At 40.6% G+C, this 22,297-nt stretch overlaps 3 protein-coding genes across 17 annotated transcripts in view; 2 read left to right on the forward strand and 1 right to left on the reverse strand.

Moving 5' to 3' along the window:
- The window catches only part of HSCB (HscB mitochondrial iron-sulfur cluster cochaperone), a 4,833-nt gene extending 2,043 nt beyond the window's left edge, over positions 1–2,790 (forward strand). Inside the window, exons 5-7 of one of the 10 annotated variants that reach the window (XR_012589784.1) lie at positions 587–634; positions 1,310–1,618; positions 2,558–2,789. Coding sequence is in view for 2 of the 10 variants with exons in the window: in XM_074606535.1 (XP_074462636.1) it covers positions 587–634; positions 1,310–1,401 (140 nt within the window). In the remaining 8 variants the exon portion in view is untranslated. Of the gene's footprint in view, positions 1–586; positions 635–1,309; positions 1,885–2,511 lie in introns of those variants that run through there. The other 9 variants (XR_012589785.1, XR_012589783.1, XR_012589786.1 and 6 more) reach the window with 9 other exon arrangements.
- LOC141750796 (solute carrier family 2, facilitated glucose transporter member 11-like) lies at positions 1,701–13,542 on the reverse strand. Of its 3 annotated transcripts, none has more exons than XM_074606532.1 (12): positions 13,026–13,502; positions 10,971–11,069; positions 9,183–9,343; positions 8,431–8,555; positions 8,045–8,174; positions 6,698–6,846; positions 5,468–5,655; positions 4,851–4,961; positions 4,636–4,737; positions 3,963–4,038; positions 3,579–3,706; positions 1,701–2,659 (listed from the first exon to the last, which is right to left on the reverse strand). In XM_074606532.1, the coding sequence occupies exons 1-12, from the start codon at positions 13,077–13,079 to the stop codon at positions 2,456–2,458; spliced, it is 1,527 nt and encodes a 508-aa protein (XP_074462633.1). In that variant the 5' UTR covers positions 13,080–13,502; the 3' UTR covers positions 1,701–2,455. The 3 variants fall into 3 exon arrangements, with proteins under 3 accessions (XP_074462633.1, XP_074462635.1, XP_074462634.1); XM_074606534.1 differs by lacking the exon at positions 13,026–13,502 and adding an exon at positions 11,500–12,058; XM_074606533.1 differs by having other exon boundaries at positions 2,026–2,659; positions 13,366–13,542.
- Positions 13,311–20,944, forward strand: CCDC117 (coiled-coil domain containing 117). Of its 4 annotated transcripts, none has more exons than XM_074606528.1 (6): positions 13,311–13,844; positions 14,098–14,435; positions 15,146–15,196; positions 15,531–15,764; positions 17,202–17,339; positions 17,879–20,944. In XM_074606528.1, the coding sequence occupies exons 1-6, from the start codon at positions 13,311–13,313 to the stop codon at positions 18,129–18,131; spliced, it is 1,548 nt and encodes a 515-aa protein (XP_074462629.1). In that variant the 3' UTR covers positions 18,132–20,944. The 4 variants fall into 4 exon arrangements, with proteins under 4 accessions (XP_074462629.1, XP_074462630.1, XP_074462632.1 ...); XM_074606529.1 differs by having other exon boundaries at positions 13,722–13,844; positions 14,101–14,435; XM_074606531.1 differs by lacking the exon at positions 17,202–17,339 and having other exon boundaries at positions 13,722–13,844; positions 14,101–14,435.
- The last annotated feature ends 1,353 nt before the right edge of the window (positions 20,945–22,297 follow it).

Here is a 22,297-nt window from a genome sequence, read left to right on the forward strand (position 1 = left end):
GGCAAGGAGACTGTTTTAAAAGAAAGAACCATTCAAAATGAAGTTTAATAAAATGCTTGACTGACCACGTTAAGAAACTTCTTCATTTTTACAGACACTGTATTTCTTTCACCTTCTTCACCTTAGCAACCATTATATTAAGCAGTTATTATCCTTACACAAGCAACTTCCTTATTTATATTGTTGGTGATACCCAAAATATTGAGTTCATTGGTATATTTAATTCCTTGTAATAACAGTAGTGTGTCAAAAGCAATTAGAATAACTAGAATAAAAACTAAGTAGAAGAAAATTAATTGTAGCAGGGTAAACTGATACACCAAAAGTAATTTAGATTTGTGGGAAGTTAGTGACCGTTGATTTGCATTGGAATTGTTGTCTGTAAACCTGTTTAAACAAATAAATATCTTTGTTTGAAATTATAATATATAAAAAAACCATGACGGCAGTATTATGGAAAGCGCTCTTAGCTCCCAAGAGACTATGAAACTAGTAATTAAGTTTCCCACCACAGACAATCAGAATGCAGTGGTACTGAATATACTAAGTGTGTAACAAAATGTGAATGGAATAATTTGTTTTACAGTTAAACAAGAAGAACTGACCAAAGAGGTGACTGCAGCTTTTGAAAGAGGTAGCTATTTCTATTAAGTATTCAGCTGCCATACGTACCAGTTATAAATGCTTAAAAATACCACACTCTCTTACTGGCAAATATTTCCTGATCTACAGAACACATAGACTACAGAAACAAGTGTTCTTTGTTTGGTATTTAGACCAAATACCTCTAAGCTGGCCTTTCTGCTGATTCAGGAAATTCAGGACCTCACATTAAATTAAAAAAAAAATCCAGTACAAAAGTTCCAGTTAATTCAATTTACATCAAAACGATCACTTCAGGTGGGAACACAGATGCTAAGAATTGTTTCTTTGTTTGTTTCCCCAAATAGCGGGAAGGACAGACTCTTTTCTTAGTCGAACGCACCACCCGTTCTGAGGTTTCAGACTTGAATTTGGCAAATCTTGCTCTGCTGCCTACCACTGAAGCCGTATGGCAAGGAAAGAGCCAAGGCCTCATTTAGCCTCAGGTTTTAGGGACTTTCTGTGCAATAACCAACATAACTTTATCCACAACCAAGCGAACCGTTCCAGCCTAGCTTCTTATTCTGGGAAGAAACCTTTGCATTTCTCTCCTGGATCTTGGAATGCCTTTATTGTTAGGTTTATGTAGTACTGTGGTGTAAAACATCAAACACCAAGTAGTGCTGTAGTTACTGTAAACTAGTAATGTTTTATTATTTCATTTCAGATGATCTTCAAGAAGCTAAGAAGCTTCTAGCCAAAATGAAATATTTTGCAAACTTAGAAGATAAACTAAAGAAAAAGAAGATCCCTTCCTGATACTGCCTCCTTTCCCATTAAGAGTTAATATTATTTTCAATTAAACAACTGATTTAATTACCAAAATCAGAAGAATGGTGTTTGCTTCCTACGTTTTCATTAAAAGCTTTAATTCTGAGAGAAGGAAGATAAAAGTAAAAGAAATCCAGTGCTTCCTGTAGCACTTAAGTAACAGATGGAATCGGGAATTGCTGACAACCAGGAAAAGTTGTAATAGGTAAGGTAGGACTTCTGTCCTAGCAGTTACAGGTATTGAAAGGAGTATCAGAGAGGCACAAAAACACCATATGTAATTGAGATTTCTTACTTTTGGACTACTAAAATACGAATAATTTATTTTAAATTGAGAAAGAGCCCTGGACAAAATGTTGGAGATTAAGCAGAAAGCTCATTCAAGCTCTCCGTAGTCTCCTCGTGTGTGTTCTGTCAGGCCATCTTGAAAAATCTTTAAAGGTAAATAAAATGTATTTAATTTGAATCATCTGCCCTCTCTGCTACTTGGTGCTTTTTGTGATGTTGAACGCAGTCTGCCAGGAATTGACCTTCAAAACTAGAAGAGATTTTACCCTGCTGCACAGTTGAAAATGTTAAGATGCCAGGTTAGGGCAAAAAAATAAACCCAAAGCCCAGAAACTGTTTTATTAGTATGCTTTTAGGAAACAAGTCTTTCTAATAAACTTTATTACAAATAACAGCAATTCAGATAGGTGCTGTACTGTCTCTTCGCAGTAAAAGAGCAGCTAAGGAATAATCTGACTAAATCTGCCAGGAGGGGTAAATTCACCGAACACCCTTTCTGGGTTCCTACAACATCAAGTTGTGTCTAAACATCGAGTCTTCTCTGTATGATAGAATACGTTGTTAATAGCATTTCAACAATAGGTGTTTTGACAGCATTTCAGAAAGATTAACTTGCCTTTAATTAAGCTTCCTCTAAATATATAGGAGGATTTAATAAGCTACTTGTTCGTGGCATTACACTGCTAATTTAGAAGATGCTGTTCATAATTCTCATGAAAGTTCTGTTACAGCTGAGAAATTACACAGAATTTTTTTAAAATTCATCATGGAGTTGTCTTCTTTCATAAAGCTCTGTTTCCTTTTTTTTAGCATTTCGTCCAAAATTAAGCTTGTGAAATTCCTTTTTGATTTCCAGAAAAGATTTGTTTTTTGTCTCAGGAATTACGAGGAAGATGAAAGCAGCGACTAAGGAGCACTCCAGTAAGAACACCAGAAAACAATACTGCTTCAGTCCGTTCTGAAAATAAAATTTATTTGATTGCAACATATTTCAAGTGTAAGTGGGTTTGGGAAAATAAAAAGCTTTTTGTTCCCATTCACATCTTACATTGCTGCTCAGATATTTTTAATAAAAAGATGTTCAACCTATCCTTACTTTACATGTAACTTTTTAAAAAGCTTTTTTTTTTAGATAAAAGACTACAAAGTGCTGTGCAATACACTTTGTAGTCTTGTATTAAAAAAAATGATTTAAACACACACTAAATTCATAACGTAATGACAGGTCAGCATTTGGTGCTTAGCTGTCTCATTTTAAGATTATATGACTTATGTTTTTTCTGAATGTTTATTAATATTTTTCAATGCTATACATTAAAAAAACCAACTATCTTATTGAGAAGCGGAGTTCAACCAAGAAGAAAGGACTGTCAAATTAAGACACCCTGCTGCGTGCTGTTCCTGCATGTTTTGCTCTCAATAACAAGTGCTAAAACTGAAAATACAGAGCTAGAAATTAAAATCTTTACTGTTTTTCCTAATGATCTTCCTGATCACAGAACCCCCTGTATGTAAGTTTAGTGAGCGCTCGCAGATGTGAGCCACTACCCCACGTACTAGTTCCACTCTACTTAGACATAAAAGCACAAGGTACTACTAAGAAATGTGTTATTTGAATCTCAATATCAGATTAAGTTGGTTTTTTTAATCTGAACATGAAAATCCCCTCCGTGCATTCCTTTTCATTTTCATTTATCATGTTTTATTATTTTTTGTTAATATCTAAAAAATATTTTAAGAGGGATGGAATCTACGTTGAGGGACAGTGTGCATCCTATGTTTAAATGTTACCGTATAAGAAAAAGCAATTTGATGGAACCCGAGAGAAGATAAAATGAGAGGCGAGGCAATTAGGAAGAGGCGTTCTGCGTACTTACCACTATGAAGGGAAAGAGCATTCCAATTGTGAAGAAACTAATCCAACTAATAGTCCCTGCTATCATGTAAGCAGCAGGACGTGAAGACTGTATGAATAATTCCGCTGTCAGGGTATTTGTTATGCCACCTGGGGGAATGAGTTTCAGAAAGAGAAGAGGTCGTTAAGCTCAATGTCCGTTAGTGGTTATTTCCAGCGCCAGAAAAATTGAGTTGCTCAGTTTCAGGCTGTGGAGACTGAACTGTTCTTGCGTTCCTCAGGCAGAGCATCAGCAGCCTCCCTGGAAATCCGTACGGCTTGCCCGACACAGCAGAGCTGCTGATGCTCCCGCCACCACCCCATCCCCTCATCTCACTGCCTTACAACATTCACCGCTGTGTAATACCTGGTCCCAACCCAAAGCTCAAGATGAAGGCAAATATAGATGCCATGCTGATGTAAGGCACCCACCAGTACAGGTCCTGGAACAGAAGGGAATGAGATTTAGTTCAGATTTTGGTGATCTAAAGTTTGCCTTAACTGTTACATTTCCTTTTGCTATTTCATTGCAACTAAGACCAACAGCCATTCATGGCTGTTTACAGCTGATTTATTTAACAGTACTGCTTCAGAGAAATTAAATATAGTTCATTTAATAATTTTTACTAAATGGAGTCTAGTACTTCTGTCGAGATTTATTAGGGACTGAAGCAGACCCTGATGCTTGATAGCACCACTATGTAGTATTTCATCCTAAAGATTACTTGAAAAGCTAGAATAAATGCTGTTTTGTCATCACTTAGTTTTGTCAGCATTAAACTGGCTGCAGATTTAAGACAAATACACGATCAAATCTTAGCTGAGAGCATTCTCTTATTTTTGGTATTTCCCAAGAGAATACTCTCAGCTAAGATTTGATCAAATCTTCATCTGCAGAATTGATCAAATCTTTCAATTGCTGCGAGTTTTATGCTGCGGTTTAAACCTGTGCAGCTCTTATCTTCCACCTTGTTTTGAGCATCACAGATTTTCGCTCACTATAGTCCTATCGTGTAATATAAATGAGTCCTCCTTCACACCTGGTAAGTCAGAGAGAAGGTTAAAACAGTGCTCCAAAGGCTCATAAGGAGGTAACCCCCAATGATGAGATATCTTCTTCCCACGTAGTCTATCAGCAAACCCTGGAGACAAGACATAATTTTCTGTTACTGTATTGATCTCATCTTTACCAACGTTCCTCTTCAAGAAGAATCGTTACTCTTTATGCTAGGAGGTAGAATGAATTGTTACTTACACAGGTGAGGGCTGTGAGGCATTCACAAGCTCCAGTGCCGAGTGTCACATACGGGATTTTTTCTGCTGAGATCCCAGCTTGTTTAAAAATGTAAGTTGCATAGAAATAAATCTACAACAGAAAAAAAAAAGGGGGGGGGTTGGCATTCCCAATAGCCCAATAGTTAAATTGTCATCTGGAAACAAAGTCAAGTTCATCCTAAACATACAGCTCCATGTATTTTATATTGTGGGTTATTACTTTGATGTAAACAGCAAGAAGAATCTGTTAAATTCATATCTAGGTAAATATATTGCTATCATAATAGCAAATACAATTATTCAACTTACTGAATGTAATACTTCATATTCTTAAACCAGACACAATGGGATAAGCTGATCCACCTTTATTTACTTTTTCAGAAGATGTAAACTTAAAGTCATTCTTTAAAGGAATTTACATTGCAGAAATACATAAATGAAAAAAAAATGTAAAAAAGAGAAACACAAAAATAATAGAAAGATATTCTTTCCCATTTCTCTGAGCTTCTCTATGTGGATCCTTCATGTTAATAAAAGGTCAAAAAACAGATGGAAATTAAATAATTCTTTAAGCTGTTTGTAGGTATGAAATCTTACAGCGTTTATCCCGCTGAGCTGTTGGCCCATAGTCATCACAATCACAGTAATGAGCTGCCATCTCACGCCACGATCAGTGAATAATTGCCACGGCTTCTTGGGTTTCTCCCCATCTACGGCAAAACATTCCCGCTGTATGTCTTCCATCTCCCTGCGATAATCCGAAGAACCATGAAACCGCTTCAAAGCTAAAAAAAAGAAGAAAATTAATTCTCTTATGTTTACCTATTCCCCACAACTTTGGGAAAATCATCTCTTTCCATAATGACTGGCTTTAGCTAGGATATGAAAACTTTCTGCTTTAGGAAGCTAGGAAAAAAGTCATTTGCTTTGTGACTTGTTTTTTGCTTGCTGAATTTCCAACATTTTTTTGCTGCAGTGGATTTGGAGATTTCAGTGGCACTACTTTGCTTTTATTTTTATTTTTTTTAATAAGAGTATCTGACTTCGAAATATTCACCAAGCAAAATATTTTAAAGTTTTTTATATCTGAACCACAGACCTCCAAATAGTCTTTTCATTAAAGGAAATTCTAACCAGTTTGAAGTCTTAAACTCTACGCACCTATAAAGTTTTTTGTTATGTCCCTGTCTTTAATTTTGCCAGTGGAATGCATACAGTGAACTGGAGTAAAGATTATAAGAAATTCTTCTAAGGCAATTATTATCAGAAGTCATTTGGATGCAAGACTAAAATCTTTACCTAAGAGTACACAACAGCAGTTCCTCTAAAATATTCAAGATTAAATACATCATAAGCAACAATTTGCCTACTCAAGGGCAACAGTAGAACTTTTGATGATGCTGAAAGCAAACTTTCCAATGCAATTATTATCACTAACAGTGTAACCAGCTTGAAGCTCTCGCCACTCTTCAGTATCAGTTCAGGAGCAACCACAATTCTTGGGAAAAAACAATCCATGATTATGTTATTTCAAAAATAAATAAATAGAAGGAAAGACCCGAATACGATCTGGAGAATACAAGCTTCACTTACATTTAAAAAATTACATTTAATGAAGCCCAAACTAGATTATAATCCGAAAGGGACGTTATGGTCATCTTGTCCATGGCTTCCAAATTAGACAGAATTAACTCTATGGGTCATCTGTAGTTACCATGCTTTCTATTTCTTTCTATGTGTGTAGTTACTGATAGAGAGAAAAGGAGAATCTGGAAACCAATATACTCTTTCTGAAGACACGAGGAAAGTATAAATGCTGTAAGTTACCTTTGGCACAGCTCAGCTCATCACCTCTGTCTATAAGAAGGTATCTGGGACTTTCAGGAAACCATGGCAGGAATAAAAGTTGGGCAAATGCTGGGAAACAGCTGCTGGATAACAACAGAGGCCAATATGTTTCTCCACCTAATAATTCCCTGGGAGAGGCGTGGAATAAGAAGGGGAAAAAACCAAATAGTTAGCTACTGGTGACTATTCAGAAGACTTTTGGGAGCAAGATGTTGGTCCTTTGAGAAGAGTTGCCTTGTAACCAGTTACCTATGTCTTGTGAACCTCAGCAAAAAGAGGGTGGGAAACTATTTTCCAGCCACTCTGAAATCAGGTTTCCCTCAGGAAGAGACAAGCAACCCTACTTTACTGCTGCTTATTGCTGTGTTGGTCCTAAGCATTATTTTCATGTTTGCCAAAGCAGTGTTTTCTAGCAATGTGGGAAAGTAATAGGATGAAGACTTCACCTTAAGGTCAGCAGCAGCGTTTCCATCTGCTCTTGAGAATCACACAATAATTTATGATAGAAAGGAAGTCAGAAAGTCATCCGATCCCACCTCCCATTCAAAGTTGGTCTAATGAGAAGGTGTATTACATGGAAAGGAATCATTAAAATTGGTATAGTTAGAATCGGCAGGATGATGTGTTGTGGGCAATATAAACTTGTTAAAATAGAAAGCGTATTGCATTTTAAATACTGATCCTAGCTTACGCAGTGTGAAATTTATATTCATCTTTATTTTGCTAAAGTATCTAGCAAAATCAGTTCATTCAGAACCTAGCAATAAGGGAAAATAAAGAGAAGTCTAAGTGCTTTTGGTAGAGGGACAGAGGAAAAGCAGATAATGTGCTGTTACTCGGGGTACTAGCAGTTGCTCTCAGGGCAGTGGAAAGCTTCTAGCAGACTTCACAAAAGCAGCTTTTCATCTTGAGGTTGGGGAGCCTCTGTTCTTGGAGCTGATCTCACAAGGGACAAAACCAGCAGTAGTGCTACAATACTGAAATCACGAGTCCTTTGCTCTCGAGTCCTGTCTTATGAATGCCCACTGTCTCCAGCAAGAAACTGTCAGAAAATATGAACTCAGCATAAATGTACCTGTTTTACTGATGCTGTTCTGGCTGACCCATCTAAACTGAAATACTTCCCTGGGGAGACAGTATAGATGGTTTGCAGTTGTAGGAATAATGTGACAAAAGCAGGGTTTTCTTCTTACAGGTAGACCTTCTGTGAGAAGTTGATTCATTAATGTTACAACAGCCACAATGAGTATTTTGCAGGGAGCTGCAGGAATTTGAATTCTTTACATGCGAGTAAGGCAAGGCAGGAAAAAAAAATGCATTTCTAACCTCAAACCAATTATTTGTCCTGTCAGAATGCCCCCAGTCAGAAAGATGGAACTCCCCATGGCCATGCCACCTCTAAGATGTTTTGGGGCAACCTCCCCAATATACAGGGGCTGTACACAGAGCCCAACACCTGCAAGTAAATGGAAAAACATTTTCCTATTAATAGATTTTGCTTTCAAGAGTTACTGAACCAGAACATTTAGGAAATCTGACTTAGTTAATTTCTCTATTAATTTAGCTGCTTTCATATTCCAAGTTAGACTACAAAACATTTTTGTCATCATATCTACAAAGTAGCATACAAGCAAATAATAGCTAAAGAATCAGCAGTAACAATCATTTTTCTTTCACCAGTCTACTGAAAGTAGGAACAGGAAATCATTCACCTGAATTTATGCCAATCAAAAACCTTCCAACAATCAGTAACTCAAACAATCCTGTCGGAAAGCTGATGCCCATTAAAATGGAGGCCAGTATCGCTATAATATTATTCATCAAAAGAGCTCCTTTCCTAAAGAGGAGAAAAGCAAACAAAACAACAAACCATTATGAAAATCTGCAATAACATGTTTTTTTAAAAAAGTTTTCCTTTCTGATACTATGGAAAAAATGGGCTTTATACTGAAGAAACGTGCTATTCACTGGAAATCCAGGTATCTGATACAACTATTTACTCATATTTTAAAAAAAAAGGTCCAAACATAAGAATAATGCATAAATATGACAGCAATGCCTGCCAAGGTAGGAGTGGGGGTTTGTTCATTTATGCTCTATCTATACAGAATGTGCATGAAACGGTACAGATTACACAGCATGTTACAGATTATTGGCATGAAGGCTGCAAATGTGTATGGGGGACTTGTGTTCCCCACCATACAGTACGCGCATACTCCTATTGAGATGTCAATAAATGTAATGGAAAGACTAGACTGGAAGGCTATAATTCAGGGCTCATCATCTAAAGTCACACTGGAACAAACTGTAAAATTCTACTAGCAAACTGTACTTTGAAGTGAAAAACATTTATAATCAAGTAAGTTACATTTTCTCCCACTCTTTTCCTATTTATTTCCTTTATATTTCGGTGAGAAAGTAGGAAAGGAAAGCATGCTGCTCTACACCTGCTGCTGTAACTCACCTGCCTAGCCGAATCGCCATGCTGCCTCCAATCAGGGCTCCACACAGGCCTCCAAGTGAAAATATAGAAGCAATGACGGACCAAAGAAAAGTCAGCAAATCTGGATTTAGTTCCTTGTGATAACGAGTAGTCCAGGTTTCATTTAAGAACCTGTGTATATGCTGCAGTAGAAAAGAATGATGAATGTGTGGCATTATGTGTAGCCCTACAGCGTAGCACTATAAATAACCTGCACCTCAGTCCTGAAAACCAATTCTGGGAGCTAACAAAAGATATCATCTTAGTTGTATGACATTAAAACCACCAATGACTAGCAGAATCTTCCTTGACCACAATACCATTTCCTACTCCCCATACATCTCAAAGACTGCTGAGCAGCTTTGCTTTCGTACCCTCCCTCAGGAGAGGCTGCATTCCCCCAGAGGAGAAACACAACCTTCCCATACACTGCTATGGAAGAGCCTTGAGGTCCTTCTGAATGAAAGGGGGACAGGGTGGAAGGGTAAACCCTACTGTTTTTAGGCACATCGCAGAGCGCAGAGGTCTCACATAACCTAACACATGTTACTGTGGGGAGACTCATTCCAACACTTAGGTTTAAATCTTCCTGCCTTAATGTAATCCAATAATTCATGGTAAAATTCCTTTCTGCAACTCTAACATTCCTCCACCTTTCTTACAGTATTCACACATCAGAACTTCTAAACTGTTATTCCACATGCTTGGTTTCCTAAAATTTGTCTTTAGAAACTCTGAACTGACATGTATCTGTAATCAGAGGCTCCCGGTTTTAGCCAGCAAACAAAGATTTAATGAACAAAATTTGTGGACTCTCCCTGTTTACAGCATATTACATGTTCTTTCACAAACAGCTTATTTTAACCTTTGTAAAAAACCACAGTGTTGTAGCAAATTCAGTCTTCACAGTTACGTAAGAAAATACATCAGCTGACAGCAGAAAATGATACCAATCACTTTCACAAGACCGTTTGCTCAGATCCTCGAGTCATCCACAAAATATGCAGAATCCTCAAGGCCATGGCAATCGATGCAAAAGTAACAAGAAGGTGAAAAATACCTACGAGATACTCAGAAACTACAGATGCAACTTTTTGGCTCTCTAAGATCGTTCTCAGTAAGCTGCCTTGTGATGGACAACTGTAACTATCCTTTCCCCCTATTATCCAGTGACAGGATGCGTGGGAATGGTTCAAAGCGGTGTCAGGGGAGGTTTAAACTTGACATTAGGAGAAATAGTGGTGACATTTTACAGAAACGGTGGTCAAACACTGGAACAGGCTTCCTAGAGAGGTGGTCAATGCCCCACGCCTGTTAGTGGTTAAGAGGCATTTCGACAATGCCCTTAATAACAGGCTTTAACTTTTGATCAGTCCTGAAGTGGTGCTGGTTGGACTAGATGATCGTTGTGGGTCCCTTCCAAATGAAAATGCTCTGTTGTATCCTATCCTATCCTAAATGTTCTGGGCTATTTTAGTCAAAAGTGTTACCTGGGAGCTGTTACTTATTTATTCAGTTAATCCTTCCAAAACAGACTTTAACAGAGGTATTTATGTGGCACATTTGGCACTTTTATCTGACAGAGAACACCTCTGATGGGAGGTACTCACAAACAAATCCACATGAAACCATTATGGAAATCAACAAGAATCCTTCAAAGGAGGGGAATCCTGCCTTGGCTCCTGCTGCGATTGCACTAAAAGCGCATTCAGCCTCTCAAATACCTCCATTACTGTAAAACAACCGTGTGAACAAGAGACAGTATTTTACCTGGGTGGGCGCATTGATAATGGAAACATTATACCCATACTGAAAGGTCCCTCCGATTCCAACAGCACAAACAGCAAGAAACAAGGTCCAGCTGGGGAACTAGAGAACAGAAGGGAGAAACAGGCATGAAAAGAGATAGGGCCTTGAACCCACGTGCATATAATATCTAGGAGAAAACCACGGTGAGATATATAATGTATTTAGTTTTGAAGAGTGAAAGTATTTGTTTAGAAAATTACATAAACTCTCCAACTCCTGCAGCAGGAGAAATATTTTGCAATGACTTTGGCCACGATCACTAACACGTTTCAGAGATGCAACAATTACAAGCATCCAGATTAAGTGCAGGTGACACAACCATTGCGCTGCTGACAGCATATTTACTGAACTGCGTAAATGCTTTTTGCATGAACCACGGTGCTCACGGTGTCTGTTTCTTATGAAAAAATGTTAGAACTGATTATGTTTGGTGTTAGAGGCACAATGACTCAGTATAAGAATTAACCAAATCCCAATTTCTGTGACTCACATTTCATCTGAGATGTGAGAAGGAACATTTTATTTCCCTCAGCAAGTCCCCAAGTTGATTACTGGATGTCTGCAAGTTAGCAGATGCTAAACGTTGGCATCTTAAATCACAACATATCATTCACTGATAACAGTATTCAATCTAAAGTTTATTAAAATGCATCTTTCAATTTTTCAATATTGATTACCTAGTTACATTCCTAAATCAATATTTAGGAACTAAAATTAATTGATTCACAGACTCATAGGTTTTAATGTCAATATAAGCCACGATTATGATATATTCTAATCTCAAGAGAGTCTAATTGGTCATAAAACATTATACTTTGGATGAGGCCTCTGGTTCAGAGATCTCCAGAGGTTTACGCAGTGTCTGGTTTTCTGATGTGATACTTCTTGACTCTACTTTTAAATTAATATGATAGTACTAAATATAACATCCAGTTCAAATCTTTAACAAACCTTCCATTAAAAATTAAGTCCTAATTTCATCTCGTAGTATCTTTTTGTCTAACTTCCGCTGGACACAGCGTCTCCTATATTAAAGGCACTACTGTGATCAAATTTACTCTTCCTTCATAGAAAAATTCTGTTCATAATTTTTTTTATAAGCTTGTACTCCCTGAATTTCTCATTGTAAGGTATGTAGACTAGTTCTTCATCATTCTCATTCTTGGTCCAGTTCCCAGAAATGTTATTCCAGATTCTGTACTGTATTCTGAAAGAGCTGTGTCTTTCCTGAAGATAATTCATCGAAACTTCCTTCGTTCAGGACTGAAATTCAGAAGAAGTTGCAATTGATCTTATTAAAGTAAAACCCAATTAATATTTCCTTCTGGTTTACTGAGAAGAAAAAGTGTTTCTCTGAATGACACCTAAAGCAATTAATTAAGAGTAATTAATAAGGGCTGCAGCGAGTACAGTAGGAAAAATAAAACTAGAGGTGATAAATTTAGGCACTGTGCACTCAGACCTTTCTATTAACCAAATCCTGTCAAGGTATTTTGCGTGTCTCACGGGTACAACCTGGAATCCACAAGAGACAAAAACCAAACAAACTAACAAACGAAAAAAACCCAGAATCATTAACATACATCACATAACTTACATTTGCTATGACAGCTCTACTCTTCCTCCTGCCCAAACCAGTCTGCTCCTGACACTAACATGGTCTGTCACATCTGAGCTGGGGCCCCAATTTCTTAAAGCACGGACAACAGCCTTATCGGTTCTGCCAGCTACTTCACTCCTGGCAGTTTATAAACACTTTCGACTCATTTCAGAAACAGGCCACAAACAGAATTCAATTTACATTCAATGTAAAACACAAGGACCAGAAAACGTGCTTTTACAGCTTCCATTTTTTAACACGGCTAGGTGTCTAGGGAAAATACAAACTTTACAAGCCTGATCACCTAATTTAAAAGTAAACATGAAACAGTCAGAGAATTCCACGTCCGTGCATCGCTGTCAGAGTGACAAACTCTCTGCGGGGTCCGCCCTGGAGGCGCAGGCGGTTCTGCTTACCTTGCTGTGTGCGCTAGACCCTCTCAGCAGGGGCTGCTGCTCCATTCTTACCATGGGCTGAATTTGAGTTCCTTTGCAAAATTTGGTGAACTACACTACAGGAATAAAAGGTGCCAAAGAAGTGGAGTTATCGTATTAAAACACAGATTTTTTTGCCTGCCGTCTCTCTATCCACTGGGATTCTTCTCAACGGTTCACGAGGTGTTTTATGACAGAAATGTCCAGCTTTCACAAAGCCCCAAAGAGCTTTTCCACGTAATACCACACAGCACATGCATTTTCTTCATGCCGGTCAGAAAACGCACGCATTGCTCACGCTCAGAGCCCGGGCGGGGGTTACCTTGCTCCGCGGTGCCATCCTCCCGCCGCCTCGCCCGCCGCCTCTCTGCGGCCGGGGAGCGGGGGCCGGCTGCGGGCCGAGCCCCTCACCTGACTGGGATTTGGCTGCCGGGCGGGCGGCCCGCCCCGGCCCGCCGCTCCTGGCCGCCGGCCGCGGAGATTACCGCAGGCCCCGGACAAAAGCGGGTCTGTCTCCACGCTCCCCTAGCAACTGGGCGGGCCGGGGCCTCCTGCTCCCGGCGGGGACGGCCCTGCCCCGTCCCGCCCCGGGGGTCCCTGCTTGCCCCATGGCCGCTACGGCACCTCGGCGGCTCCGGCTTCCCGCCCGGGACTACAGCTCCCGCCGCGCCCCGCGGGCCGCCGCTCGGGACTACAACACCCATAGTGCCCGCGCCAGCCTTCTCCGAGGGCGGCGAAAGGCCTGGAAGGGACCAGGGCTCTGGCGGTGTCGTCCGGCTCCGGGCCCGGCCCGGCCCGGCGGTGAGCGCTCCGCGGGCGGGCGGGGGGCGGCTGTTTGTCTGCTGTGGGACCGGGGCGGGCCGGGCCCCGGCGGTGCGCCGGGCCCCCTCACCTACGCCGCCGCGGCGCTGGGCAGCGCGGTCTCCCCGGGGGAGCGCCTCGGGCCGGGAGGGCGGCCTCGGGCCGGGAGCCGGCGCCGACCCCGGGCCTCCCCCTGAGGGGGCCAGTGGTGCGGACGGAGGGGCGGCGTTGATGTCCTCTGTCTCTCCGGCAGCAGGAAATGGCAGCGCTGGGCAGATCCTGTCAGGGCATCCCCGCGGGTCCCGTCGTGGAGTTCCCTCAGGCGCCGGCCGCCGTCCCTGACCGCCACGGCCTGCAGCCCCCGGCCCTCGGCCACGACCGCCTGCAGCCCCCCATGGTGATCATGGCGGGGAACGGAAGCGACGGCGCCGATGGCGGCGGCTCCTCCGGCCTCTACCCGCAAAGCGGCTTCGACGTCGCCTCTCTGGCCGCGCTGGGAAGTTACAACGAGGGCCTGACGGTGGCCCCGGTGGGCTCCTTCACCAGCGGGGCACGGCCGCCGGGCCCGCACCAGCAGCGGGGACACTGCCAGTAAGTGCCAACCGGTTACCGCCGAGACAGGGAAGGGACGCGTTTGTCAGCCGTGCTGGACGTGTGGAATAAGTTTTCTTTTTGAGACAGGCTATAATTTTTTGCCTTCTAGTAGTGTTTCACTCGTGCAGTGTTAGAATTGCACTTGTCTGACGGCCTTCGAGTTTATTGGTGGGGCACGAAGGAGCCTTGTAAAAGGAAAGAAATGAGGTTAAGTTTACCAACATCTTGACGTGCTTTTAAGTTTGTGTACTTTTTCTAAACTTACATATTCTTTCTCTTATGTGAGCACAGAAAACTTAAATTATTCCCCTAAAATGTTGGTGTTTGGTCATATTTGAGTATGTCACTGTGAGCTGATGTATTAAGAGACTGAAGCGGATCACATGTTGCTTCTTGAAACATTTGAATTTTAGCAAAAACTGGTCTTGCCCCTTGTGGGAAAAAAATAAATAACGTAAAGGAGGAGAAATCAGCATGGAATTCTGCTTGGAAAGCTTGAGTAATTACAGCCGCCTTTGCCTTTCTTCGGAAAGTAGTGGTCATTTATTGTCCATAGCTTCCACTCCCTTCACAGCTGGTGACATACCGCAGCTGTTGTTGTTAGCTGCAAGTGAAATTTTAAAAGGGAGGATAATATTATTTGAAAATCTCAATGCCACTGGAAGATATAATTAGAAGCTAAACAACCATTTGTGTTTCTTTTGCAGTGTCTCTGTTCGCTGTGGAAAGAAGCATAAGTTAGAAGAAGAGGCGGAAGGGTAAATTAATTTTGTCTTTTATAACTTGAAAAATCTTGATTTACTTTTTGTTTTCTATAAAGTTTTGAGCACACCTCACCTACAACATACATGGGAAAGGAAGTTCTAACACTGAACTGCACATAAGCCCAAATCCATTTCAGTTACCTAGTTAATTGTGTAGCATGGGTACCCGCGTTTTAATAAGAGCAATTTGGATTTATTTTTCTTCGTGGAGATTGCGTTTCCATAGTATGTCAAATCTGTTGGAACGCGCATGACTTTCCATAACACTTTTTCCCGTAGAATGCCACATTTCTCTTTTGACAATTGTAAACTTTATTTTGTTTCCTAGTTGTCCTGTGAGGAAGAAGAGACTGACAGGAGCCAAAAATTGCCCTTTGAATCCCAACACGGAAGAATGGATTCTCTGTGCAGGTCAGCAGGCAGCTGGGGAGGTAGCAAGTCAGTATGGTGGCAGCGGTCCTGAAACTGCCATGTTAGAAATTCCCTGTGAAGAAATGGATCAGACAATGGGGGAACAGCAATGCGAGGTTGCTCGCAGGAAGCTTCAGGAGATTGAGGACAGGTAAATGCAGGGTTGGAGTAGACTGGCTTTGCTGAGCTTTCCCTTTTTTGGTGGGCATTAAGGGTTAAATCTAGCACTTAGCAGTGTGATTAACACTGCTGTAAGTCTGAGATGAACCTTCTGTTCAAATGATTTCGGTTTAGGCTACCTATGGTGCTCTGAGTCTTGGGGCTGGTACTATGATCTGAAATTGAGGGTGCTAGAGCAAGAGATGCTGAATAAATAACCGCCTTTTCACAATCATTATGCAGCATCTATATGTGTACCATAATGGGGTTTTATGCTCTTTTGTGAGTATCCAGAGCTCAAATTTTAACTGATGTTGTCTGGTCGGACTTGAGCTCAGCTTTTTTCAACTTGTTCTGCCATTAATACTTGTAAATGCTCAAGATAGATGTGAATTTATCAGTGGAGAGACTAGCATGAACCAGAAATCTCTCTACACATATGCAATAAGACTGAGGTTCATCTTGCTGTTAAATACCAGATGGCTTGATATTGTGGTAATGGGGTGGCTGTGGGCGGTCTGTTGCAATCTTTTCATAAATGTACTCTGCATTCTTGCCTTTGAAAGATTTCTGGGAATGTCATGTGTGTATATATACGTTGATTGCAGTTGAGCTGGTATTCTGAAATACCTAAAATGACCACTGCAGACAATTGTTAAAAAAGCCAAAAGTTATATAAATGATAAAACAAGGTTTTTTTTTAGATGATTACTCCATAGATGATGCGTGAAGGGAAGCAAGGTACTGTTAGATTATTTTATTTTTTCATGGGTAAATCAGAGTAGTGCTATTTGTCTTTATTATCCGGCTATATCTGCATTACAAAGTCTGCTTTGGACCTCTCAGAGGATTGTTCCCCATCCTTCCCAGCTACTCTGCTAAATTTTCTTGGAAAGGTTTACCAAAACCAAAGGAGATGCCTCCAGTTTGTTTTAAATGCTTCCAACTTTTTGTGCCGTTTTAATCTGAGAAATCGGTGCAACGTCCTTAAAGGTTAAGAACTGTATTCAGTAGCTTTTCAATAATTCTCAAAGTTAAGATATGGGGAATCGAGCTGGTGAAGCTACTGCGTAACTGAGGCTTACTCTTGTAATGTGGCTGATTCGTACACTTTCCCCTGAAGTGGATTTATTTATTTTCTCTTAGCGTATGCCTGCATTGCGCGCTGCTGGACGGTGCGGGGGTAACAAGGCTAGCTGAGGTACCAGAAGCCGCTTGAGCGGCTTCTACGGTAACAGTCGTTCTTAGGGTGCGTTGGCCCAAGAGAGACTCGAGTTAACATGGCCCCGCTGCTTCTGGTACCCGGCCTCGGTCCGAGATCTGCACTGTACAATGCAGTGCACGTAGATGTAACTGTAGTCTACGGTGGATGTAACTGTTAACAGTATGCTCAATAGTGTTTATCTCCCTCTTCCCCCTCCATTCCTAGGATAATTGATGAAGATGAGGAAGTTCATGCTGATGGAAATGTTAGCAATCTGCCCACTCTTATCCTGTCAGATACCCTTAAGAAAGGGATGAAGAGGGATTTTGGTGAAGTCCTGACAAAGAAAATAATAGAATCTATGTAAGTGCTGGAGGAAATCATGGTGCTATGTAGCTAACACATGCAAATGAAAAGAGAGACCCAGTCTCATGTTTGTGGAGATGTCCTTAATTACTGCATGATGTAGCCAACGTTGTATAACAGACCATTCATCTGGTCAAAACCAGGAAAAACTATCCTAATGTAAAAGAGAATTAAGTGTAACTGTAGTGGTCATCAAGCTGTCTGTTTTGTCCCCCATTTGTCCAGCGTGAAGTTTGTTGAATAAACCATTGTATCTTGATTTTTATATATGTGAGTTTCCAAAAGAAGGTGGTCATGAAGTGTGACCAGCAGTGGTCATCAAGTTTGGTGCAAAAGAAAAGAAAGAAAATACAGGGTTAGAACCAGGAGTAATGGAACTGGTTAAGGAAGAGGAAATGTAATAGGGGGGTAAAAAATGGTATGTGGATTCTGGAACATAGTTCCAGGCTAGCACAAAGGATGAAGGTACTTACTGGTCTTCTGCATTTAATAGTGATTGGAAAACTTAAATTTAACTGAGACTCCGTCCCTTCTAGGAGCCGTCCTTCTATGGAGCTGGTGCTTTGGAAACCTCTTCCTGAGTTTCTCACAGATAAACTGAAGTCTGTTTCTGGTAAGAACTTCAAGCAGCAGAGTACAGAAGGGTGTCAAGCTAAGCAGTTGACATCAAGAGCTGCTTTTGACCCACAGACTGAAACATTCCCTGAATCACAACAGACTGCCATGTCTCCAGATCCATATGCTAGTTTGGGAATCTCTGGGTGTGCAGAAGAAGAAATGGAGTTGTAGATGCCAGAATTTATAGTGGAAGTGGTGAGCTTCTGATGGGTTTTATTGCTGTTTTTTGAGTCCCTCTTTCTTTCTGGTTTGATGTGTGAATCTGAAGTTTTATTATTTGTTTTTGGTTTTCCTACTAACCATCATAAGAATGTGGATTGGCCAGACAAAACTTAAGGAAACTGAAAAAAAAAAAAAAACCAACCCAAGATTTCTGTACTCTGGTCTGTTAAATATTCTTGGTTTTACTGAGAAGGTAATTCAGAAGTCTTTGGAACAAGGAAGTAGCTTTCCATCTTGCTTAATGGTGAAATATCCTCTTAATTGTCCTTGGTAAAGTATAAAATCCAAATATTGAATGTAACTGTGGCTTAAGCTACATCTTTCATTTACTGAGCCATTAAGGCTTTGGTGTACATAATATGCTTGGTCAGTTAGTTTAATTTGAATCACAAAAAAGTATGGAAAGGAAGAAATACTTTTGAGTCTAGTCAGTGATAGAAGAGCGGTCCCTATGGAAATACAGCTTTTCACACTGTTTCAGCCGTGGCTGGTTTGTACTTGATGTGAACTCAAATGCACAAGTTATGCATTCTGCAGTGTGCTAGGGAAGGAATGTTCTAGCCAAGGATAAGCCTCTTGCTTTGTAGAAATTAAAACTGGCTAGTAACTTCAAAGATAACTACTAACTTTAGTCATCTTTGGTTCATCGGCTCTTAAATTGTGGGGTTTTGATGCCCCCCTCCCCAAAATGATGCAAAGTCTGGAGAAAAGGGTTCTCGGTCAATTGATTCGCATCTTACATTGTGCTGTGATTCTTTGTATGCATCAAGTTGGAAAGTCAGTTGAAGACAGCGTAACCTTTGATGAAAAATGGCATCCTTTAATTTTGATAAACGTGGTAAGTAAATCAGATAATAGGGAGCAGATATTCTGGCGTAAAGAGGGTCAAATGCTGATTATCGCCTGTAACCAAGTCCCAAACTTTGAGACTGCTGGCATTGGTGGTGAAGTAAAAAAGATGCTTGTCTTCTTCCTGAGAGAATCTAGACTTAAATTTTAAGCCAGAACACGTGCCATTAACATAACGTCACGTAGTTTGTACAGATACATGCCAAAAGAATTTTGTACCCTGCTTAGGGCGTTAAGGAGTCCTCAATGAGTTATCGCTCGTACCTTTCCTCAACGCACAACAGTTCCATTATGCTTAAAACCCTTAAACAAGGCAAAGACTCTTATCTTCTGTTTGTAAGTCCTTGCGCTTTCTCAGAGATAGATGAATCGAGGCTTTTTGGAAGAAATTACTTTCCAAGTAATAGGTTCTGTTCAGGCTCTTACCATCCCAGTCTGTTTTTGACATCTTGCTAACGTAAAGGAGGAAGTACACAGTAATGCAGCTGTTTGCATAAGAAAATCTACTCTTCCTTTGCACAGCTAATTTATAATCTTTGTGATGATATTTTTTACCATTGAATAGTCGATAGTTTAAAATCAAGCTTCTCTTTTTGCAGTCATCCTTTCTCTTCTTTTGGCTGGCAGCAGAAGCTTTGTTCAAAAGATGCCCCTATTTGTTAAATCCTGTCTATCTTGCTGCTCGTCGAAGGTTATGTGAAATTTGCTGTCTCTCGCTAAAACATTTCAGAGCTTCACTAAAAACATTCCAGCATTTGAATAGGTATTACTCTGGAAACCCGTGTATAACTTTACCATTCTGGGACTTTTCTTAAATTGGAGACCGTGTGCAGCTTTGTCTTGCTATGATGTCTCATTTCGTTTTGGGGCCTGCTATAAATCTCTTGCATGAATTGTGTAAAATTTCTCGTATGTTATTAAGCTGCTGAACGCGCTTAAAATCTACAGCCTTTGACACGCTACATTGCTTGAGTGTAAAGCAAAGCAGTGCAGTTTGGAGAAGGCTGTAGTCACTGTGGGTAGAAAATGTGGTCTCTCCAAATAATTACCTGTTTTTAAGCTTGCAGCATTATAGCGAAAGTTCAAGGTTGGAATTGTTTTAGCTGATAGCTCTGAATCCTAAATAAACCGAAAAAAAAAAAAAAAAGGATAAAAAAATCAAAAATGTGATGAAACCGTCTCAGCAACACTGAAACTGCGACAGAGGATGTAGAGAACTGTGGGAGGCCTAAATACGTCAAATCTAGATGCAGGTTTTTTCCTCTTAGAAACGACAAATTATGTATCAGACTTGCAGAAGAAATTTTTGTAGATGGCTTTTAAGCGTACTTTTTTCTTGTTTTGTTTGTACCAAAGGTTGACTTTCAGAGGTGTGTTTCCTCTTCATTGTTTGATGCTAATAGAGCATCACTGACCCCTGTTATTCTGTCATCTGAAACATGAATGGAGTGTGGGCTATGACAAAGAGCAAGAGATGGGGAAAAACTGTGTCCAAGAAATTTGCTTTGGTAGAAAACCTCTATTTTAATTTTTTCATAATTTGTTTCTGCCCTTGTGACAGGAGAGAACAGGGTTGAATGGCTTAAATTGGTGGGGGGAGAAGAGTGGTGTAGAGCAGGAATCGAGTATCTGGGATACCTGACTGAGCAGGATTCTTGCTGTAGCAATCATTTGGAGAGGGTGAGAGAGAACAAGTTACTGAGTGTTTTCAAACTTCTGTATTTGTAACAGTTTCATTTGTTGTTGGCTTCCTTGAAAGACTTTTATTAATGCTGTTTGCAAGCGGGATGGCAAATGTGATGCAGTATTAGGAAAAACTTTATTTTGAAATAACTGATTCTGGTCTGTCTTCTCTTGGGACCAAATCACCCTTTGTATGTCAGTTTTCAATAAATTTTCTAAAATATTTTTTAGATGGCTGTGTTTCATTCCTAATATGAGTGAAAATCTTGGGAGCGTACGTCCAGTCCTGCAGCTGGAGGGTAAAGTACTCTTCTGGCCCAAGAAGTTTTTAATTTAACTACATAGTCCCACGTGCACGTCACTACTTTTCTCCATGGTGTTCAGCAGGACAAGGGGGCCAACAGCAGGGTCGAGTAAACCTGAAGCTGCCTGGGAGCAAGAGTTGCTGTAAATCTGGCCTGACCCAAAGGCCTCTAAAAAGCAAAGGGCTGCCAAAAGGTGTTGCTACAGCTCGTGTTTTCAGGTCTTTCATTTAGCTTCAGAGTGAAATAAAGAATGCCTAGCTTGCTTAGTTCTGTATAAAATCAAGAAATGTTTGAGGAGAGTTTTTAAACAAAAGAGCAAAGTGTTACATTCCAATACAAATAATTATTAAAATTTGTTTTATGTCTTCTGTTCAAGAGTTTTTTCGAGCTGCTGTAAAGCTGGGTGTGCTAGATCAGTATTACCTTGGCTTTCAAAATGAGGGAAAAACAGCACTTCAGAGTTATATTAAAAAATAATAAAACCCCATGAAGTTTCCAGGCTGAGTCAAGCATTGACTCGCTTAAGTTGTACTCTGGATTTAAGCAAATCTTAAATACTTCTCCATTGCAGAGTTGGAGGGAGGGAAAGAATAGTGTGAACCCCAGCGCGTTAAGGGTTGTGTCGGGCTCTGGGGGCTGGCTGGGAGGAGGCTGCAGAGGTGGGCGGGGGAATCTGTGTGGTACAGCCAGCCCTGGGGAGAGGGACAGAATTTATTTTGGCACGGACTTAGAGCTGGACTTGCAATTGTTCCAGAGCCTGTGTCTTGTGCCAGTTTGCTACAGCAGATGCGTGGCTTCCACCACAGAAGATTTATTTAATCAAATGCAGATGTAACAGACGTGAACCACTGGGGCTGGATCCGCGCTGCTTGCGAGGCAAGGAGGGCTCCAAACCAAAAGTTAGAGCAGGCAGAAAGCAGCCATCTACAGGAAGCATCTTGTGGTGGTTTAGGTCCTCAAACCAGGACACAGCAACAGGAAGATCTCAGATAAAAAGCCTCTGCTGACACTTCAAATTCTCACACTTTAATCTGCAGATGTTGATATACTATATATATTTTTTTAAAAAAAAAAAACCCTTATCCTGTATTGGTAGACTTGATTCTAGTAAAAAATATTAGCACTAATAGAGATTCTGAATGCTATTAGGCTTCTAGATGCCCAACAAGAGCTATTTGTGAACTCTTAGTGGAAGAGATCTCAATAAACATTAGCAGCTTGTCCTGGAACCTAATGCTGCCAGTAAGTCCGGGTAAAGCATGTCAGGAAATATCTGTA

The sequence above is a fragment of the Larus michahellis genome, chromosome 13, assembly GCF_964199755.1.
Source record: "Larus michahellis chromosome 13, bLarMic1.1, whole genome shotgun sequence".
Taxonomy (NCBI): domain Eukaryota; kingdom Metazoa; phylum Chordata; class Aves; order Charadriiformes; family Laridae; genus Larus; species Larus michahellis.